The following is a 22835-nucleotide window of genomic DNA, read 5'->3' as shown; positions in this document are numbered from 1 at the left end:
CCGATTCCTGCCGTGGGGACTGGTCGTCGTTTCACCCCTTGCGTCCAGGATCGTTACGCCCCTGTTGTTCAAGCTAGGAGGAAACATCGAGCAGTTATTGGCCTCCATTTAAGGGGGGCATAATAAGCAGGAAGAAACTGGTTAGGGGGCTCAGTGCCAGGGCTCATTGTCTTTGATGGTGTCCTGCCATTTCTCTCTGGGTGAAGATGCATCAACTGTTATATGCACAGGTATAAAAAGATAATTTGAAATATGAATGTTCTGTCCATTCAAGCATTTCTACAATGCAATTTAATTTGGCCTGTGAACATCCATTTTCGAAACTGAACAAGTTCAAATTTGCTAATACTGTAAACTTCTGGTTCCATTTATAACAATTTTTGACCTTCTATGGACCAGCTCATGGTCAGGTACCAGTCTCAGAAAATCCAAAAAAGTACAATGTTTACATAGCCTGAAAAAAACCCAACTAGTTCCCAGCCTCAGATATCCTGCTTCCTGTGTGTCCTCCTCAGGACAATACAATAAGGATAAGACTATGGAACAAGTGAAAGTATCGGAGGACAAAACCTCAACATTACAGCACAAATTAAAGAGTTTTTTTTTAGGAAAATGAGCTCCCAATCACAAGCAAATATTAATATATGTTCATTGTAATTGTGAGCCCCTTGCAGTTATGAGACCTGAGATGTCAAACCCAGAAGGGAGAAAGGAATATTCATGAGGATTGTGCGTCGCTTGGTGTCTTATTACAGGGGTTAGTGCTCGGATTTCTGTGTCATCCCTAACCCATCTCGTTGCAATCACATGCCTGGCCCATGGATGGGGAAGGACTGGAAGTGGGAACCAAGGGGAAGAGAAACAGCCATGCATTGAGCAGTCCCTCCTACTACCGGCAAATAGCAGAGGCATTAGCAGAAGAATTGGGATCTATGAATGAGCCGACATAAGGCAATGGAGAGTTGTCCCTGGAGAACTGCATTCAGTCCAACCGCTGAAATTCTGGAAAAATGTCCTTTGGTTACTAAAGATCAATGTAGATTTCTAATGTGAAGATCCACATAAGGATTAAAACAAAACCTGCGTAAACATTCAAGAACCTGAAACTGACCCATACTGACCTTCCAGCACGGTGGTGGAGAGTTATGGATTTGGTCTTGTTTTTCAGTCAATGGACCTGAGCTTCATGTTGTCATTGTATTGTCCATGTTCTCCTCTCTAAACAATTGCATTCTGAACACAACTTTAAGGCCATGCACACAACAGCTTTAGGTTGGCCAAATCTGAACTGTGAGACCAAATAAAGATCCCAGAAAAATATAATGGAGACAGGCCATGGGTTACGTACAAGATCATTTCTATAGGCTTGATTTTAAGTATGCACAGTTGTCATTTTTTGAGATACATGATGGCATTTTCATTTATATCCATTTAGACCTATTTCATTGTTAATTTTTTATTCAAATAATCATGGATGTAAAGATGGAAAAAAGTGTTGATTCAGACAATTGGGCGCTATTTCCCGTTACAGTGTTCAAGGGCGCGAATAATCTTTTTTTACATTTTTATAAAATCGGTATTTTGGGACGTGGAGAAACCTAACATGTTTATGATTTTTAATACTAGCACTCTACTATTTAAAGTAAAAAAGTCGCAACTGGAGCCTATGGAAGGCTCCAACTACTCAGGGACAAAATGTTCTGAATATTTTCACTGACTTATTGTGCTATATATATTTAGTTTTACAAACTTAACATAATTTGTGAAGACCGTTTTATTGTTAATAAACCAAAATGCATTTATAAAGTCTTTCCTGTACGGCTTTCTTGATGTCCTTGTTCCTGAGACTGTATATAATGGGGTTGACCAAAGGTGTAAACACAGTATATAGCAGAGAGAGGATTTTACTGATGGTTGATGATTGGCCTTTTGTTGGAACGACATAAACACTGAACATTGTCCAGTAGAATATGGAGACCACAATGAGGTGGGAGCTACAAGTGGAGAAGGCTTTCTGTCGGCCAGTAGTGGTTGGGATCCTTAGTACTGCTGATACAATATTAGTATAAGACGAGACAATTATTGTGGTTGGAATTATTACTACTGGAATTCCCATAAAATAAATTTCCATGTGGATGACAAATGTGTCAGAACAGGCAAGTTCCAGTAAGGGGACAATGTCACAGAATAAGTGGTCAATGATATTGGATCCACAGAATATAACATTTGCAGTTTTTATAATGTAAATCAAAATCATAGAAAATCCAAGCAGCCAACAAAGAATGGACAATATCACACAATGTCTACTGGTCATGATCATGGAGTAACGGAGGGGGTTACAGATGGCCACATATCTGTCATAGGACATCACTGCGAGGAGGAAACATTCAAAAGCTTCTGAGGCACCAAAGAAATACAACTGAGATATACAAGCTAAAAAAGTGATGGTCCTTCCATTGTGCAATAGAACCTGGAGAAGGTTGGGGACAATATCTGTGATCACTAATATGTCACCAATAGATAACTGTGAGATGAAGAAGTACATGGGAGTGTGGAGGGTCCTGCTGGTGGACACCAGGACAATGATCAGGAGGTTCCCACATATTGTCCCACAATAAACCACCAGGAGAAGACAGAACAGGAAGATTCTTAAAGTTTTGCAAATTTGAAATCCTATAAGGAAAAACTCTGTGACTACAGTCAGATTATTCTCCTGTAATTAGAACAAATATAATATAATACATAGAAGCAACAACATTTAGTGAGGACAATACAAGTACACAATCATGTTCTACAGAGAAGAAAAATAGAAGCAACGACCTCCATGTAGACTGAAGAATTTCAAGATTATAAAATATTATTTAACTCATTTTTTGTAAAAATAATAAAGCATTAATGCACTGAAATGTCAAAAAGGGTCAAAAATTTTTGTGATCTGTTAAAAAATTTCGCACATTTAAGGGAATCTTAAGCAGAGCAGAACATTCCCTAGTAACACTTACACTGGATGTTTTTTGGTTCTGGAAATTCATTTTTCAATTGTCAACTTCTTTGAGAAGAAATGTCTCGGGGCAGTGATCGGCCTCACAGTCATGTTGTGTGGTGGTCAGCAACAGGAACATGAACAGAAATGGGATGAAGAGAAGATATTTATATTCTTCATAAAAGTAATGTGCCAGGGGCAACAAGTCCGGGGAGAATTTCTGTTAGTGTCTCATGAGTCCTCGTATAATAAGAATAAAATAATAATTAACAATATTTTTCTTAAGAATATGAATTGCAATTATTTTTATACAAGATTTGTGTTGTAAAGATGTGTTGAAAAGTTTGTCATAACATTAGAGATGGGCGAATTTTTCAAAAATTTGATTTGTCAAGTTCGCCAAATATTCCGAATCTCGAGTTTCGACCCGAATCGAATCATAACGAATGAAGTTAAAAAAACAGGTATTTCTTGGCTGTAGAGAGCCTTTGGGTGTTGTAGATCGTTGTGCCATGCTTAAATATGCATAGGGAGCCTGGTTTGGTCTTCAAACAATGCTGTGTTTTAGTATGAAACTCACATGACAGCCGTGGCTCTTAGAATCACTTCACTCTTCACTTCCATGTGCACTTACCTAGGCCAACTCCACCAAATAAGTGAAGCGGGAATGCAGCCTGACAAGGTAACTGAAAGGACCGAGCTGAGGGCAAAGATCCCACTATAACATCACAGAGTGCACTCTTTTTACACTGACATCAGATGATTCCATAGATTACGTCAGAAACTGTTCTGTTAAACGCAGATACATGTAGAAAACCCCCAAAGAGTAGAGAGGGTGTCGGCAATAATTTGGCATTACGGTCACTGATCATTTTGCATTTCTATTCATCCGTCAGTGTCCGGTTTCAATCAGTCAATAATCATAAAAATTATGTGAGAGGGCAAATTCCAAAAGCTTTACCAAAAACTTCACTAAATCAGGATCAAGGTCAGAGGACTCAAGGAAGAATTTGGTAGCTGATATATCGTCACTGTGGCGAATCGCGGTATATAATGACTCAACATCACATGTGACGATATACATATCAGGATCTAACGGAAGGCCATTAAACTTCCTCAACACATCCATGGCGTCCTTCAGATATGAAGGTAGTGTTTCTACCAATGGACGAAGATGATGATCGATTTTACAAATTTTACAAATTGGTTCACAAAGGCTCCCCATGCCCGAAACAATTGGGTGGCCAGGTGGATTTTGGGGGCGTTTGTGTACCTTGGGAAGTAAATAAAAACACGGAACCTTAGGGTACTGAGTAGAGATGAGCGAACACACTCGTCCGAGCTTGATGCTCGTTCGAGCATTAGCGTACTCGGAACTGCTCGTTGCTCGGACGAATACTTTGCCTGCTCGAGAAAATGGCATCTCCCGCCGTTTTGCTTTTTGGCGGCCAGAAACAGAGCCAATCACAAGCCAGGAGACTCTGCACTCCACCCAGCATGACGTGGTACACTTACATATCGATAGCAGTGATTGGCTGGCCTGATCAGGTGACCCTTAAATATACTCGGATCAGTCTCTGTCTGGATGCCATTAGGGAGAGATCTGCAGCTGGTCAGGGATAACGTTAGGGTGTTATATTAGATTACTGTTAGGCAGGAGTGAATCTACAAGAACCCAACAGTCCTTGTTAGGATCAAGCTTCCTGGCAAACAGGTGCAGGTCTGTGAAACAGTCAAAACAGTCAGTAGGAGAAAAAATTATCCCCTCCATTTGGGCCTTAGTAAGTCCTCTCTCTGATAGATTTATTACCCTAAGTGTAGGTCTTCTCCCCTCATTGTCGCCATCTTTTCGGCCCATCTTTTTGGTTGTTGCCTTTGATATGGTTCATATCTTCTTTTGTTGTTTCTCACTGGTCTGGTATCTCCATTGTCAGAGAAGGTTAGAGACATCCCCCCTATGGAGGAAAGAGATGACATTGAAGGGGTCCGATTTAATAGACCTTTCTTTGTGGTTTTTCACTTCTTCCAATGGCCAAGTCATGTGCATCTCTTTGAAATTTTTTTTATTTTTGGCCTTTGATCTGCTTCTCCCAAATTTTAAAGGAGTCTTCCAGATCAAGGTTACGTGTTTCCTGTTTGTTGGTTGAAAGTAGTTTCTTTACTTGCAGTTGTACATTGTTAAGCTTTTTAAAAATCTGCTACATAAACGGACTAAAATATTGTGGAATCGATTATCTTTGGAGAATTACATTGTGAAAAACATGATCCCAAGAGGTCTTCGTATCCAGGTATTTCCAGCCTTTGGCCTTGATGACCAATCCTTTTGCACTAAATGGGAGGACATCTCAGACTTTAATTCAGCTGATCATTGAGTATAATTCCAAACAATTGGAGACTCTGGATACAGAGGTTAACAGTAATTGTCTTTGATTGCAAACCAATGGGCTTTTTTTTAAAAAGAAATAAAAAGATAAGGCCCTTCCACACTTGCAAGTGTGATGTGATGAACTCGCTTTACATTCGCAATGCGTGTTTCCCAGATTTCCCGGCCCGAACGCTGCAAACCGTAACTGAACTCAGCATGTCCGTTTAGTTCCTGTTTGTAGTATTCAGGCCGTGCGATAAGGGCAGCACGCGTTGCGGGTATGATGCGAGTTCATCGTGTCACACTCGCAAATGTGGATTGGGCCTTAGGTTCTGCCCCACCACTTACTCTATACAAAAATGATGAGTTGCTTATTTGGGATAATACAAAATATTATAAAACAAATCCATATAAAAGAAATAGTCTGTGGGTCCCTCATATCAAAAACAGTAAAACCATAAAACCAAATGCTCAGCAGAGCCCCCTCCTTTCTCTTATATGATGTAAAGGTTAAGGAAACAGAAACAGAACAAATAACTCAATGTATGGAATTACAGACTTTCCATAGTTTAATAGAACTTTTTAAAATATTCTTTTCGTGGGCTGATACCAGTTTGCCCATAGTATGGATCCGTCCTGACTACAAACAAGGCAGCAAAAATAAATGGCTTCATCATCTTTTCATTGAGACCCTAATCGACCCTCTACCATCCATCACAACGTCCTGCGGTAGAGAGTTCTATACACCCACTGCTCTAATAGCAGAGAATCTTGTCTCTGAATATCATGTCTCAGCCTGCTTTCTCCTCTGCCTATACTGGAAGGATTATGAGACAATGGGGCACATGTATCATAGTTTTGTTTTTCTGCGGTGAACTTTTGAGACAATTGGCAGCTCTTTTTTGCGCCTTATGTATGATCAGTTAATTTTACTTGTGATACATGTTCAGTTTTTCCATGTGGCAGGTGCAGATTTTGACTTCTTTTTGAGACTTTTTATTGCAAATGTCTCATATCCACATGGACACAAGCCATGTGAGGGGGTTATATACAGGAGAGGACACAGGCTATGTGAGGGGGATATATACAGGAGAGGATACAAGTCGTGTGAGGGGTTATATACAGGAGAGGACACAAGCAATTTGAGGGGTTATATACAGGAGAGGACACAAGCCATGTGAGGGGGATATATACAGGAGAGGACACAAGTCATGTGAGGGTTTATATACAGGATAGGATACAAGCCATGTGAGGGGCTTATATACAGGAGAGGATACAAGCTATGTGAGGGGTTAAATACAGTAGAGGATACAAGTCGTGTGAGGGGTTATATACAGGAGAGGACACAAGCCATGTTAGGGGTTATATACAGGAGAGGACACAAGCCATGTGAGGGGGATATATACAGGAGAGGACACAAGTCATGTGTGGGTTTATATACAGGATAGGATACAAGCCATGTAAGGAGTTATATACTGGAGAGGATACAAGCCATGTGAGGGGTTAAATACAGGAGAGGATACAAGTCATGTGAGGGGTTATATACTGCAAAGGATACAAGTCATGTGAGGGGGTTATATACAGGAGAGGATACCATGTGAGGGGTTATACACAGGAGAGGACACAAGCCATGTGAGGGGTTATACACAGGAGAGGACACAAGCCATGTGAGGGGTTATATACAGGAGAGGATACAAGCCATGTGAGGGGTTATATACAGGAGAGAATACAAGCCATGTGAGGGGCTTATATACAGGAGAGGACACATGCCATGTGAGGGATTATATACAGGAGAGGACACAAGCCATGTGAGGGGTTATATACAGGAGAGGACACAAGCCATGTGAGAGGTTATATACAGGAGAGGATACAAGCCATGTGAGGGGATATATACAGGAGAGGATACAAGCCATGTGAGGGGTTATATACAGGAGAGGACACAAGCCATGTGAGGGCCTACATACAGGAGAGAATACAAGCCTTGTGAGGGGTTATATACAGGAGAGGACACAAGCCATGTGAGGGCCTACATACAGGAGAGAATACAAGCCTTGTGAGGGGTTATATACAGGAGAGGACACAAGCCATGTGAGGGCCTACATACAGGAGAGAATACAAGCCATGTGAGGGGTTTTATACAGGAGAGGATACAAGCCATATGAGGAGTTATATACTGGAGAGGACACAAGCCATGAGAGGGGTTATATATAGGAGAGGATACAAGCCATGAGAGGGGTTATATACAGGAGAGGACACAAGCCATGAGAGGGGTTATATACAGGAGAAGATACAAGCCATGTGAGGGGTTATATACAGGAGAGGACACAAGCTATGTGAGGGCCTACATACAGGAGAGAATACAAGCCATGTGAGGGGTTATATACAGGAGAGGATACAAGGCATGTGAGGAGTTATATACTGGAGAGGACACAAGCCATGAGAGGGTTATATACAGGAGAGGATACAAGCCATGTGAGGGGTTATATACAGGAGAGGACACAAGCCATGTGAGGGGGTTATATACAGGAGAGGATACAAGCCATGTGAGGAGTTATATACTGGAGAGGACACAAGCCATGAGAGGGGTTATATACAGGAGAGGATACAAGCCATGAGAGGGTTATATACAGGAGAGGACACAAGCCATGTGAGGGGTTATATACTGCAAAGGATACAAGTCATGTGAGGGGGTTATATACAGGAGAGGATACAAACCATGTGAGGGGTTATATACAGGAGAGGATACAAGCCATGTGAGAGGTTATATACAGGAGAGGATACAAGCCATGTGAGAGGTTATATACAAGAGAGGATACAAGAGAGGTGCAGACCAAGGCGGACTTGAAAAACCTTCAGTGCAAAGTTGCAAAAACGTCGCCAATACGACAAAAGTCGCTAAAATTAGACAATTTGACAAGCAGAAATAATGATACATGTCCCCCATCGAGCTTTGTCTCATCCCACTGGACTCTAGTGGCTGACTGACCTGAAATCTGCCACATCCCGCTTTCTGTAATCTGCTTCTGTCTTCCAAGAGTTAGGCCCGTGGACCTGTAATTTCCTCATCCTTCCACCTGCAGCAGGGCCTAGTCTCCCTATTAGGGTGATGCCACACATGGCGTTTTGAAACCGTTTTTGGTCTGTTTTTAAGCAGTCTGTTAAAAAACGTATGCGTTTTTTTAAAAATGCATGCTTTTTTTGAAGACGCATCCATTTTTGACAGGTTTTACCAATTATCTCAATTAAAACTGGTCAAAAACGGATTCTTTTTTTTAACTGACTGCTTAAAAATGGACCACAAACAAGTTCAAAACGCCATGTTTGGCATCACCCTAAGTGTCCAGCTAAGCCTTCACCACTTGCTGAACTCTTGCTGTTTTCTAGCCATGTTCACACTAGCTCTTTCTCTTGCTTTGTCTACCTCTTGGTTTCTGATCTCTCGCTTGTGTTTTGGACTTCTCTATTGAATACCTCATTTGTTATTGCAAAGCATAACACAAGTATATCGCATTATGCATTGATCATAGTTTTTAGACAGTTTTTGCCTTTTTTTGCACAATTTTTTGCCGCAGTTAGTAAATTTGTTTGTAATTTTCAACTTTTTTGGGTACAAGCAAAAGTCCGGCACTTAGTGGTTCTGAGTCCCCGCACCTTATCTAACATAGTGAGCGGCTGTTATACAGATGTTTGCACGGCATCTATCACTATCTTGTGTCTAAAAAGTCGCAAAAATGCACCTACCTTGAGGAGCCGCACTTCCCTTTCTTTTACTGAAAACAAAGGTCTTTTCTTCCCAAATGAAAAAATTACCTCTATACAAAATAAAAAATCCTTCAGCTCAGTTTTAAAATGTAAAATTTCTCCAGTAACGACTTCATCATTGTCTGTGGGATCATCTCTGGGAGTGATTATTGTCTTATTGTACAGATCTGAGAATATTATCAGACTCCATTTCCTGTACATTAAAATAAAAAAGGCAAAGACTTTTCAGTAAGAATTTTTTTTTTTTTACATCTCTTTTAGTCCCTGTAGTTACAGCACAATGTGGTCCAAACATTGTACAAGCTGAGACTTTATGTGCAGAGATGACGCCCTGAACCTTCTGTCACCTTTGTTGAATCTCGTTCCATTATTAGTCACTAATGAGATTTACTTTGTAGGGTAAAAATTAGAGATAAATTTGGCGCAAAATTAGGCGCTAATGAATTGGACAAAACACATTTACTAAGGCAGAACGAGATCCATCATAAATCACAAGCTTAAAAAGAGAACAAACCAGACGCAGAAATAGGCGAAACCTGAGACCCCCTATGATTAATGTCCCCCATGACAGTTTCTGTTGCACCCGATACAGACCTCTGCGATATAGTTGTATTATGGCCCAATATAGAGATGAGTTTCATATTAGATCGTATTAGATGCTTACAAGAGAGTCATCATTATTGGTTTGAAAGGCTGTGTACTGGCTCTGACAATTCATTAGTCTTTTTAGCAAGAGCTTGTGATTGGATAAACATAGAGGGTGGGTTGGGGTTGTGTACCGCTGGGATATCATAGGCAGTTAAAGGGGTCCTTAAAATATAAGTTAATATGTAATTAGTTATTATTTAAAATTTTGCTTCGGTTAGCAAAAAATGCTGATGCCGTAGAATGTACTGTGAATTAAAATGCTACCAGCCATTTAATCAGTCCGTTAATTTCACATGTCCACATCACATGTCCTGCAGCTGCCTGGGAAGGTCATGTGATCACCACTATGTTTGGCTGTAGTCGTTGGTTGCAGCATCCAGTATGGCGGTGTTTTGGTGATTGGACAGACGTATTTGATAATGAGATACAGAGGTATTTTAGTGAATCTTAGGTCTAGGGCTTCGGGGATCTCCTGGTCCACCAAATAAACGCATCTATGAATAGTGCCCTATAAATCAACCATTTGAAACCATTTTTTTGTTTCATCAAGTTTTACTTCTTTCAAATATATACATGTATTTACATCAATTCATTTTCATTTTCTTAAATCTTCTTATATATTACAACATTTTTTCGGCTAGTGTACGTACGTCCTAGTGAGTGTGCTATCACATGAATTTTAGAGATATAAAGAAATTCACCTCATTTGGCGTTCTAGTAGTTTTTTTCTTCGCAACACTCACATGTTTGGAGGCCCCAGGGCTGAGACTGAGGTGACTGAGGTGAATTTCTTTATATCTCTAAAATTCATGTGATAGCACACTCACTAGGACGTACGTACACTAGCCGAAAAAATGTTGTAATATATAAGAAGATTTAAGAAAATGAAAATGAATTGATGTAAATACATGTATATATTTGAAAGAAGTAAAACTTGATGAAACAAAAAAATGGTTTCAAATGGTTGATTTATAGGGCACTATTCATAGAGGTGTTTTGGTGATGGCAGTTACACATCATTACTATGGTAACAGAGCAAGAAAACCTGTTACAACATCACTGGGAGCAGTGCATACTAGGTAGGAGGAGTTACTGAGAACTAAAGGATCATGGGACTTGTAGTTTCCAGTGGCAGCCATCTTGGTGATAACTTTAGAGAGGCCATAACATTTTGTGAATCATAAAATCAAACTAATTAAGCTCCATTTTGTGACTTTGGGGCACATATACTTACCCGGTCCCTCGAAGTTCCGAAAGTGCATCATCCATCCGGAATGCACTGTGACACGATTCACTAAGACCGTGCACCTGAGTTCCTGCATGTGTTGCTTCCCCACTGAGGTCCGCTGGAGTTCACCATCTTCCTCCCGATGCATGTAAGTGCTTGGCTTGCGACACAATTTACAAGTTAAATTCCACGGTTTGTCGGAATCCGTCAGATCGTCTGACAGCCCGCACCCCGATTTCTGGCGTTCATATTCCCGGAATATCCCTTTAATTTATATATAGCTAAAAATTTATGAGAAATATGAGAATGGTAATGCAGCTAGGAACAACCAGTACATTTGTGGGAGGCAAAAACTTTTAATGTACAAATCCATGCAATGAACTTACATCGATATGAGAATGTAAATGTCATTTTATTGTGCAAACTGTGGGGAAAATATAAGGAATAACAGCACATTCCTCCATCTTAACCATTTTTAGAATGGATGTCTATTGCGACCAATGCACCTTATTTTATATTTAAACACAGGAGATTACGTCAAACACCAGGACCTGCAGAAGCCTAAGAGGGCGAAACCTAGGTCGGGCAAGATGTTTGGCGTCTTTTAAGAAAATTTCTGATACGCCCAATTTTACACTATTTTTGCATGTGAAAATGAAAAATGTTTTACTCTTTACCATGGTGATCCGCAATATCTGTCCACAAACTTTCAGTATAGGATCTTTGAACCTACGAATTTGGAACGAGGTCTTCTGTAGGATCCAGTACAGGAAACGGATAGAGGGACAGGAGGAATATCCGAAGAAATCTTCAATTTTCATTTTACCAAGGACTTAGTGAGATCGCTCTTTGGAACTGTTATGCAATATTTTACAGCGTGAAGCACTAACACCTTTGATATATATATATATTGGTTTTATAAACTTAGCACAATTTGTGAAGACCGTTTTATTGTTAATACACCAAAATGAACTTATAAAGTCTTTCCTGTACAGCTTTCTTGATGTCCTTGTTCCTGAGACTGTACATAATGGGGTTGATCAAAGGTGTAAACACAGTGTAGAGCAGGGAGAGGATCTTACTGATGGTTGACGATTGGTCCTTTGTTGGAACAACATAAACACTGAACATTGTCCAGTAGAATATGGAGACCACAATGAGGTGGGAGCTACAGGTGGAGAAGGCTTTCTGTCTCCCGATACTAGTTGGGATCCTAAGTACTGCCAATACAATATTAGTATAAGATGTGACGATTATTGTGGTTGGAATTATTACTACTGGAATTCCCATAAAAGAAATTTCCTTGCGGATGACAAATGTGTCAGAACAGGCAAGATCCAGTAAGGGGACAATGTCACAGAATAAGTGGTCAATGATATTGGGTCCACAAAAAATAATATTTGCCATTTTTATAATGTAAATCAAAATCATAGAAAATCCAAGCAGCCAACAAAGAATGGACAATATCACACAATGTCTACTAGTCATGATCATGGAGTAACGGAGGGGGTTACAGATGGCCACATATCTGTCATAGGACATCACTGCGAGGAGGAAACATTCAAAAGCTTCTGTGGCACATAAAAGATACAACTGAGATATACAAGCTAAAAAAGTGATGGTCCTTCCATTGTTCAATAGAACCTGGAGAAGGTTGGGGACAATATCTGTGATCACTAATATGTCACCAATAGACAACTGTGAGATGAAGAAGTACATGGGAGTGTGGAGGTTCCTGCTGGTGGATACCAGGACAATGATCAGGAGGTTCCCACATATTGTCCCACAATAAACCACCAGGAGAAGACAGAACAAGAAGATTCTTAAAGTTTTGCGAATTTGAAATCCTATAAGGAAAAACTCTGTGACTACCGTCAGATTATTCTCCTGTAATTAGAACAAATATAATATAATATAATATAAAAATAAATATAATACACAGAAACAACAACATTTATTGAGGACAATACAAGTACACAATCATGTTATACAGAGAAGAAAAATAGAAGCAACGACCTCCATGTAGACTGAAGAACTTCAAGATTATAAAATATTATTTAACTCATTTTTTGTTAAAATAATAAAGCATTAATGCACTGACATGTCAAAAAGGGTAAAAAAATTTTAAGGGAATCTTAAGCAGAGCAGAACATTCCATAGTAACACTTACACTGGATGATTTTTGGTTCTGGAAATTCATTTTCAATTGTCAACTTCTTTGAGAGGAAATGTCTCGGGGCAGTGATCGGCCTCACAGTCATGTTGTGTGGTGGTCAGCAACAGGAACTTGAACCGGAATGGGATGAAGAGAAGATATTTATATTCTTCATAAAAGACAATGTGCCAGGTGTAACAAGTCCGGGGAGATCTTCTGCCAGTGTCTCATGAGTCCTCATAGAATAAGAATAAAATAATAATTACCAATCTTTTCTTAAGAATATGAAATGCAATTATTTTTATAGAAAATTTGTATAGTAAAGATATGTTGAAAAGTTTGTCATAACATTAGAGATGGGCGAATTTATCAAAAATTGGATTCGCAAAATTTTCCGAATCTTGAGTTTCGACCAGAATCGAATCATGTCAAATCATGTTAAAAAACAGGTATTTCCTGACTGCAGAGAGCCTGTAGGGTGTTGTAGAACGTTGTGCCTTGCTTAAATATGCATAGGGAGCGTGGTTTTGTCTTTAAACAATCCTGTGTTTTAGTATGACACTCACATGACAACCGCGGCTCTTAGAATCACTTAACTCTTCAATTCTATGGGCACCCACAGGGACCAACTTCACCAAATAAGCGAAGCGGGAATGCAGCTTGACAAGGTAACGTCTGTGCCAGCTAGAAAGGACTGAGCTGAGGGCCAAGATCCCACTATAACATCACAGAGTGCACTCTTTTTACTGTGACATCAGATGATTCCATAGATTACGACAGAACCTGTTCTATTAAACGCTGATACATGTAGAAACCCCCCAAAACAGTGTAGAGGGTGTCGTCAGTAATTTTGCATTGATATCACTGATCAGTTTGCCCTTCTTTTCCTCCGTCAGTGTCCTCTTTCAATCGGTCAATAATCCATCAGTATTGCTAAAAACAAACAGTAGTGGATCCAGAACAGAGATGAGCAGTAAATGGGATACTTGCATGTCCTGTGTGTTCTGTATCCACTGCTGCTTTTGGCTATCAATCCTGAAGATTTACATTCCTTCTGACAGATGAAATGAAGGGGAAAACCAAACATAGTGGCAACGTCATAGAGTGATGGAGGGTGAAAACAGCATTATGGAAACCACAGAGTTTTCCAGGGAGACAGCGGTCAGTTGGGAGAAGCATAAGTAGGACAAATTATGGAGGTAGCAGCAGCATAGTAGGTCACAGTGTACCACAATGACAGAGTGTGGAGGTGCCGGCAGAAGCAGCAGCAGCAGAAGGTCAAAAAGTGGCACAATGACAGAGTGTGGAGTTGGATGACAATTCCAGTCCCTGGTAAAGATGATGGGAGGCAGATGGAGCAACTGGCACCACATGTGTGGCATCATACAGGTGGCTTTATCAGAATAGTGGCTGAGGCAGGTAGTTAGAATCCAGAGTCATTTCTCAAAATTTGGAGGAGGCATCATGGCTGATCTAATCTGATGCCTAAGGCATTGGTGAGTTGAAATCCTAGCCGATCCATGCCTGGTTGATCTTGACAAAGGCCATCAAGTTTGGCTGCCCAGTAGTCCAGTAGATCCTCTATCATAGGTGGTAAAGTGCTGTTTAAGTAGGCCACCACCTGCTTCAGGGTCTGCTTCTTGTCCTGCTGCTGCTGGTGACGGCTACCCACCTCACTACCGCAGCTTCCTCAGGTTCACGGTGATATGCATGGGGCGCATTGAGCCCTGTTCTTCCACTTTGTCCAGCAGTACACGGTAATACTTTTGCAGAGCTAGGAATATTTTTCATCATATTTTCCCTCTTGTTCATTGTGGGCTCTGGATTTCTATAGGAGCCTTGGGCTCGTTGTTGTGACATTTGATGTGTGCCCTTTGGGTGTATCGTATAACTATATACAATATTGTCTGTACTTTATATTTCTCTTTGTCCCATGCCCACTCCTTTGCTCTATGTATATTTTCGTGTACAAAATATATTTTCATAGGACAGTGGTTAGAACGGGGCTCTAATTGAAGACAAGAGCATTATCAGGTGTCCTTCCTGTGTTGATTTTTATACATTCCCTGTTTTCCCTCATTTAAATGTTTTTATGTTGTCTTGTCTGATCTGTTGTTGTATATACACTCACCAGCCACTTTATTAGGTACATCATGCTAGTAACGGGTTGGACCCCCTTTTGCCTTCAGAACTGCCTCAATTCTTCGTGGCATAGATACAACAAGGTGCTGGAAGCTCCTCAGAGATTTTGGTCCATATTGACATGATGGCATTACACAGTTGCCGCAGATTTGTCCGCTTCACATCCATGATGCGAATCTCCCGTTCCACCACATCCCAAAGATGCTCTATTGGATTGAGATCTGGTGACTGTGGAGGCCATTTGAGTCCAGTGACCTCATTGTCATGTTCAAGAAACCAGTCTGAGATGATTCCAGCTTTATGACATGGCGCATTATCCTGCTGAAAGTAGCCATCACTTGTTGGGTACATTGTGGTCATAAAGGGATGGACATGGTCAGCAACAATACTCAGGTAGGCTGTGGCGTTGCAACGATGCTCAATTGGTACCAAGGGGCCCAAAGAGTGCCAAGAAAATATTCTCCACACCATGACACCACCACCACCAGCCTGAACCGTTGATACAAGGCAGGATGGATCCATGCTTTCATGTTGTTGACGCCAAATTCTGACCCTACCATCCGAATTTCTCAGCAGAAATCGAGACTCATCAGACCAGGCAACGTTTTTCCAATCTTCTACTGTCCAATTTCGATGAGCTTGTGCAAATTGTAGCCTCAGTTTCCTGTTCTTAACTGAAAGGAGTGGCACCCGGTGTGGTCTTCTGCTGCTGTAGCCCATCTGCCTCAAAATTCGACATACTGTGCATTCAGAGATGCTCTTCTGCCTACCTTGGTTGTAAAGGGTGGCGATTTGAGTCACTGTTGCCTTTCTATCAGCTTGAACCAGTCTGCCCATTCTCCTCTGACCTCTGGCATCAACAAGGCATTTCCGCCCACAGAACTGCCGCTCACTGGATGTTTTTTCTTTTTCGGACCATTCTCTGTAAACCCTAGAGATGGTTGTGCGTGAAAATCCCAGTAGATCAGCAGTTTCTGAAATACTCAGACCAGCCCTTCTGGCACCAACAACCATGCCACGTTCACAGGCCACAAATCACCTTTCTTCCCCATACTGATGCTCGGTTTGAACTGCAGGAGACCATGTCTTGACCATGTCTACATGTCTAAATGCACTGAGTTGCCGCCATGTGATTGGATGATTAGAAATTAAGCGCTACGAGCAGTTGGACAGGTGTACCTAATAAAGTGGCCGGTGAGTGTATGTTTTTCATGTGTGTAGCGCTTTTCATTCATTATTATTTTGGTCCACCCCTTGTCACTCGTGGATTTCTTGGTATCAACTTTAGCAACAAAAATCAATTGAAATTTGGGGTATACAGAACCACAAGAACTGACAACCTGGACTTTGAGAAAAATCACTCCTGCAGCTACTGTGTACAAGCAGCTAGACGATACAGACAGCACATGCAGTGTGAAATGACAGGATTGCAAATGGCTGTTTTTATAGGGCTGTGACATTACATAAGCCTGCTGGTTGCTGATTGGCTTACATGTCTGCATATGTGATCGCGGTGTTCCTTTCATCTTCCCAGAGTTCTCTGCCCCATGTAACAAGTTGTGCTCGCTGACATTTTGCTAATTAACGTGAAAAAAAATTTGTTCACACGATTCACCGTAAACTTTGGATTTGTGCAGAACTGAAGTTTTCCTGGAATTCTAAACAAATTCCGATTCATCTCTAATTATTGTGTCTTATATAATTATAGCAGTATTAAGGGTCCCGTCAAGGATCGGAAGGGAGAAAGCCTTCTCCACCTGTAGCTCCCTCCTCATTGTGGTCTCTATATTCTACTGGACAATGTTTAGTGTTTATATATCGTTCCAACCAAAGGACAATCATCAACCATCAGTAAGATCCTGTCTATGCTCTATACTTTGTTCACTCCCATCAGTCTGAGGAATAAGGACATCAAGAAAGTCATACATAGGACACTTCATATTCTTGTGAGATGGTAAATAAATATTTAAAGGGTCTTAAAAGATGTAGAGTGACTAAAACATTATGACGGCTATAGAAATACATATTGACAAGCAACAGCTTATGAGAATTTTTTGACCCCTTTTTTCTCATAGCAGTTTTCTGCTCCCCTCCGTACAAAAGTCATAAAGGAAATCATTCCGGTTATTGAGCTGTATAAGGCTTTTGTATATAAGTATATTGTACTTCCGAGTTTTAGGATTTAATATTCCAAGCCGTTGTGATGACAGACACCTTGTCTGACACATGGGGGTGCAGGTCATGTGTTGTAGGTGAATGACAATTCAAAAAAAGATATATGGACCTATTGTCGCGGCAGGGATTAAGAAACAATAGCTAACACGAAAAAATCTACCTAAGGCAGCACAAAGATACCCATATCCGGACAGATGATGAGCTTCTAAAACGTCACTTTTAATGCTGTATACATAAAACGTGGCAGTAAACACACTAATAATTGCTACACTTGAGACAAAAAGCTTAAAAACACAGATGCCTTAGGCTAACAGGTTATGTAGTAGGGAACTGGAACCAAGTGATATGCTCAAAGGACCCCAACTAATTAGGGAGTAAGGACTGCTCTAGGTATTCCCTGCCTGTGCCCAGAGGCGGTGAATGTTCTCCCCAGTCTAGGATGTAACCAAGTTCTTCTTAGTGAGCAGAGTGAGCAATATAGCTAGTAATTAATAATGTAAGGGGTTATTATCTTTTACACCCAGTACATTAGGTTCGGTGGTTGGGATCAAGTGTGATCCCATTGCACACCAAACCCTCACACTCTGCTTTAGGATGCCAATGTGCTCACATCCAGAGGCTTGATTGTACACTGCGCCACTTAAGGGGGCATGTAACTACCTAGTCACAGGTTAGTATACGTTTTTGGGGCGCTAGCAGGACCCCAGAGCAGCTCCGCTACACCACACCATCTAAAGTATAAGCTAGAATAGCCAAAAGATAGCCTAGGCATTCCGCTGGTTAAAATTGTCAAAGATTAGCCCCCCAACATGTTTCGCCAGAGAACCGGCTTCATCAGGGGTTAGGCTAATAATGAGCCTCGGCTCGGTCACGGCGAGTATATAATGGAAGAAGCCCCTCCCAAATGTAGATCAGTAGCCAATCCTCTGTGTGGAATGATGACCAACCTCCAGAACACTGATTGGTCCGGAGAGGCCAATAGAAACTGAATGGACCCGATCAGCTGTTCGTCTCCTGTCAGGAGGGCATACGTCACACGATCGTCTCCATCTGCGCATGTCAAAAGACTTAGTGTGCGCGCGAAATTATCAGGATCTGCGCATGCCCAGCCACTTCGTATGAATCCCAACGCAAGATACTGATCTAGTGACTATCACGAAACGTTCCCAGTTGTAGCCATCGGCCATATAAGTATTTGATGTGCGCAGTTGTCAACCCAACTGGGGGAACCGCGTACCTATAAGCAGGAGCAAGTAAGTATAAATGTCTGAGATATATTGAAAAAGGTGTGATAGTTACAATTGATTGTAAGTATGTTGATGGTGCCCCCACTTTCTATATTGGCATCGTATAGTCCTAATACCATCACTGTGGATGTCATGACTACTCTTATTGGACCATAGGTAGGTATTCCAATAAATTTATCAAGAAGAAATTCCTTTTGTGCGCATCATTATTATGAGTATCACACCTCAGTTTACTAGTAGTTTATCAGGACTTATGATTATGGTAAGAACTGGGATCTTTTGTATACCGTGATAAAATACTGTATACAATAGGGGCTACATATGGTTAAAGCCCTATCACTAGACAGTAATGTACCCACATTCATGGGGAAATTCTTGAACTGAAGGGTAGACCAAGGATCAGGTCTTTTCTTCCATATTAGGTTGGCCACATTCATAACCTCCAAAGTTAATGGATAACATTAACATTTTCCCTCTCTCTTTACATTATATGATACTGGATTCACACGATACTGTCGCGCGCACACTAAGTCTTTTGACATGCGCAGATGGAGACGATCGGGTGACGTATGCCCTCCTGACAGGAGACGAACAGCTGATCGGGTCCATTCAGTTTCTATTGGCCTCTCCGGACCAATCAGGGTTCTGGAGGTTGGTCATCATTCCACACAGTGGATTGGCCACTGATCTACATTTGGGAGGAGCTTCTTCCATTATATACTCGGCGTGACCGAGCCGACGCTCATTATTAGCCCGACCCCTGATGAAGCCGGTTCTCCGGGCTAATCTTTGATAATTTTAACTAGCGGAGCTCCTAGGCTATCTTTTGGCTATTCTAGCTTATACTTTAGATGGTGTGGTGTAGCGGAGCTGCTCTGGGGTCCTGCTAGCGCCCCAAAAACTTATACTAACCTGTGACTAGGTAGTTACATGCCCCCTTAAGTGGTGCAGTGTACAATCAAGCCTCTGGACGTGAGCACATTGGCATCCTAAAGCAGAGTGTGAGGGTTTGGTGTGCAATGGGATCACACTTGATTCCAACCACCGAACCTAATGTACTGGGTTTAAAAGATAATAACCCCTTACATTATTAATTACTAGCTATATTGCTCACTCTGCTCACTAAGAAGAACTTGGTTACATCCTAGACTGGGGAGAACATTCACCGCCTCTGGGCACAGGCAGGGAATACCTAGAGCAGTCCTTACTCCCTAATTAGTTGGGGTCCTGGTTATACACTTTCAGCATATCACCTGGTTCCAGGTCCCTACTACATAACCTGTTACCCTAAGGCATCTGTGTTTTTAAGATTCTTGTCCCAAATGTAGCAGTTAGTAGTGCGTTTACTGCCACGTTTTATATATACAGCATTAAAAGTGATGTTCTAGTAGGTGAATGACATCACAACATAGGGATAACAGAGCTCAACCAGCAGATGTAGAACTCATCAGGATTCCTAAATGAGGGTTTTGGCTTTTGCTTTCAACAGGGTGTAACCACCAACAAACATGTGTACAATTGTTTAACAAGCATTAAGATGAATGATTTAATTGCATTTGTTACATAACTCCTAACAATTATTAAGTAATTATTTCTTCTCAGCAAATGAAAGTGCAGAAACATCCAATCTTTCCCTGATATAAGGCCGCTCTCTTCTGAAGTTCTAGCTACTCAGCTAAATTGGAAGGCAGTTCGGCCCCATCTTCTTGCTCTGTGCAAAACAGAAATTGGAAAAACATATAAAATCTAGTCTATATTCTGGGGTATCATCACCATGTACTAGAAAGCAGGAAAAATATTGCAAATATGGTAAAAATAGGCAAAAAAATCAAATTGTGCTGTTTCCTTGATGGCTTAGTTGTTACGGCTTTTGCTGCACACTCCAAATTACAGCACCCCTTCATTTTTGTCATTACAATCATAGAGATACCGAATTTATTTGTTTTTTTTTAAATGTTTTAATACATTTGTAAAAAATGTTGTTCAAAAAGAAATGTATTTATTTTGCCACATTTCTGAAGTTAAACCAAAATCACAACTTTTTCATTTTCTGCTGACAGAGATGTTGGGGCTAATTGTACTTTCTAGTGCCAACATGCCAACAATTATTCCAAAATTCCAAATGTCATCCAATTTGAAAAAAAAAAAAAAATCCAGTTAAAAGTGGAAACATTTACTCTTGGGGTCACAGCGATCATGGAGATAATTTATTTACTTTATTTGTTATACTTCTGTTTTAACTGGTTTCAACACTGGACAAAATAGATTGTTCAACTTAGTGGCTTGTTTCCCCATTAGGACAATCTTTTTTGTCCTCGGGATGACGCTGGCACTAGTTGTGTGCCAGATTGATCAGCAGCAGGAGACCATGTGTTACATCATGGCACCGATTGTGTTGTGGGAGGCAGCCAGAGGTCTGATTAAGACCTCCATGTTGCCATGTACGATGGTCATATACGATGGTCAAGTTCAAGACTAGGATTAATAGGCAAACTTTCACTGACAGATACATTACACTGCAATGTATTGTATGAGCAATTAAGGTATCCCCAGTGTAAGTCTGATAGTGGGACAGTAAAGAGTGGCATATTGGAAGCTTATGGGAAACAATGCAGCACAGCTGCCTCAAGTTTGCGTCTGTTGTTGCCAAACTAAACAGTGACATCAACTTTATAATAGATCTAATACTAGATGCTTTTCAATGACAAAAGCTCAATTATGGTCTACATATTAGTGTGCACTATTCAATGCCAAAATCACTTTTATGATCTATGTATGAGTGCACACTATTCAATGCCAAAATCACTTTTATGATCTATGTATTAGTGCACACTATTCAATGACAAATCACTTTCATGATCTATGTATTAGTGCACATTATACAATGACAACAGCATCTTGATAATCAAGGGATTTCTGGATATTAGGGACAGGACAATTAAGGTCTTGCAGAATAATGCAGTAACTGCTAACATTCACATATTCCGATATTTGCAGATATTTGCTCTCTGTATGTCACAGGTAAAAACATAAAACATAAACATTAAACTTGTGTTTACACACAGAAGGCTTCTGCCTCATCCAGGGAATCATATTTTTATTGCTTTAGACAAAGGTTCTTCTACAGAATAGACCTTTATCTTGCAGACTGTAACTCTCTGCTGTAGTTACAGTCTTATGGTCCAACAATGTTTCTATAGCCCTAGAAATGACCCTGTCCCATTTCTCTAACGCCTTCAGATCATGGTGCAACAATACCTTATTGATGAACCTCCCCAATATAATTACCAAAGCTTTGAAGAGATCAACATCTGCGATTATGATCAACCTAAATTCCTGACATCAAAAAAAGGGTCTTACTTGCTGATCTTAGTGATGACCCCCCAAGATCAACAAGGCCTTATTCTGTGGATAGGACCTCACATGGCCCGTGGTAAAATCCCTTTAAGCAAATCTAATCTTTGTGGCAAGTCCTCTAGATGGTCAGAAATTTATTAGAGTACAAATGGAAATAGGAAATCACTACCAAGTATTCCATGCAGGAAACCTGGCTTCGCTCCCTATCAATGCTAATGTGGATGTTCCTGAACTCACCCTTTAAATGACAATATACTGTACCTGAATGGATGTGTATCCGGCCTTGTTGTGTATTTTTATACTGCTTAATTGCACATCTGCCCTGATACTCACCTTCCTGTTCTCTTCCTTCTTATCTTATTTGATTCCTCGTAGACACCCCCTTTATGTACTCCAATTGTCTCCGTATGTACACACACATCTACACAACAATATTGATTGCAATATTTCAATGCTAAAAGGCGACACAGATAAGCCGAGTCTGTAATGTGATTATTGTCTGTACTTTACTTTTTGACTCATTAAAAGTTTAAAGGAAAAAAGAAATAGTTTGGTAATTATTATTTTATCTTTATCCTCCGAGGACTCATGAGACACTGACAGAAGATCTCCCCGGACTTGTTATACCTGGCACATTGCCTTTTACTAGGTATATAAATATCTTCTCTTCATCCCATTCCGGTTCATGTTCCTGTTTCTGACCACCACACGACATGACTGTGAGGCCGATCACTGCCCCCACACATTTCTTCTCAAAGAAGTTGGCAACTTCA

The 22835-nt window shown here is 40.7% G+C and overlaps 2 protein-coding genes across 2 annotated transcripts; both read right to left on the bottom strand.

Moving 5' to 3' along the window:
* Nucleotides 1-1780: 1780 nt before the first annotated feature.
* Nucleotides 1781-11807, bottom strand: LOC140128691 (olfactory receptor 5G9-like). Its single transcript, XM_072150391.1, has 2 exons — nt 11664-11807; nt 1781-2713 (listed from the first exon to the last, which is right to left on the bottom strand). Exons 1-2 carry the CDS (start codon nt 11805-11807, stop codon nt 1781-1783), a joined length of 1077 nt encoding a protein of 358 aa, XP_072006492.1.
* A 133-nt stretch (nt 11808-11940) lies between these two features.
* LOC140128690 (olfactory receptor 5G9-like) lies at nt 11941-22777 on the bottom strand. The gene is made up of 3 exons (XM_072150390.1): nt 22690-22777; nt 21589-21713; nt 11941-12873 (listed from the first exon to the last, which is right to left on the bottom strand). Exons 1-3 carry the CDS (start codon nt 22775-22777, stop codon nt 11941-11943), a joined length of 1146 nt encoding a protein of 381 aa, XP_072006491.1.
* Nucleotides 22778-22835: the final 58 nt, after the last annotated feature.

Source organism: Engystomops pustulosus, chromosome 4 (assembly GCF_040894005.1).
Source record: "Engystomops pustulosus chromosome 4, aEngPut4.maternal, whole genome shotgun sequence".
Classification (NCBI taxonomy): Eukaryota; Metazoa; Chordata; class Amphibia; order Anura; family Leptodactylidae; genus Engystomops; species Engystomops pustulosus.
The sequence above is the reverse complement of the archived record's forward strand: the minus strand, read 5'-3'. Positions and strand labels throughout refer to the sequence as shown.

Bases quoted from the DNA above. Each gene is read 5' to 3' on its own strand.
- LOC140128690 (XM_072150390.1), bottom strand. From the start codon at position 22,777: ATGTCGTGTGGTGGTCAGAAACAGGAACATGAACCGGAATGGGATGAA. The intron at 21,714-22,689 runs GTATAACAAGTC...TGTGACATACAG, and splicing joins AGTAAAAGGCAATGTGCCAG to AGAGCAAATATCTGCAAATA. The intron at 12,874-21,588 runs GTATAATGTGCA...TTCTAATTACAG, and splicing joins ATCAAGATGCTGTTGTCATT to GAGAATAATCTGACGGTAGT.
- LOC140128691 (XM_072150391.1), bottom strand. From the start codon at position 11,807: ATGAAAATTGAAGATTTCTTCGGATATTCCTCCTGTCCCTCTATCCGT. The intron at 2,714-11,663 runs GTAAAGAGTAAA...TTCTAATTACAG, and splicing joins AGATATTGCGGATCACCATG to GAGAATAATCTGACTGTAGT.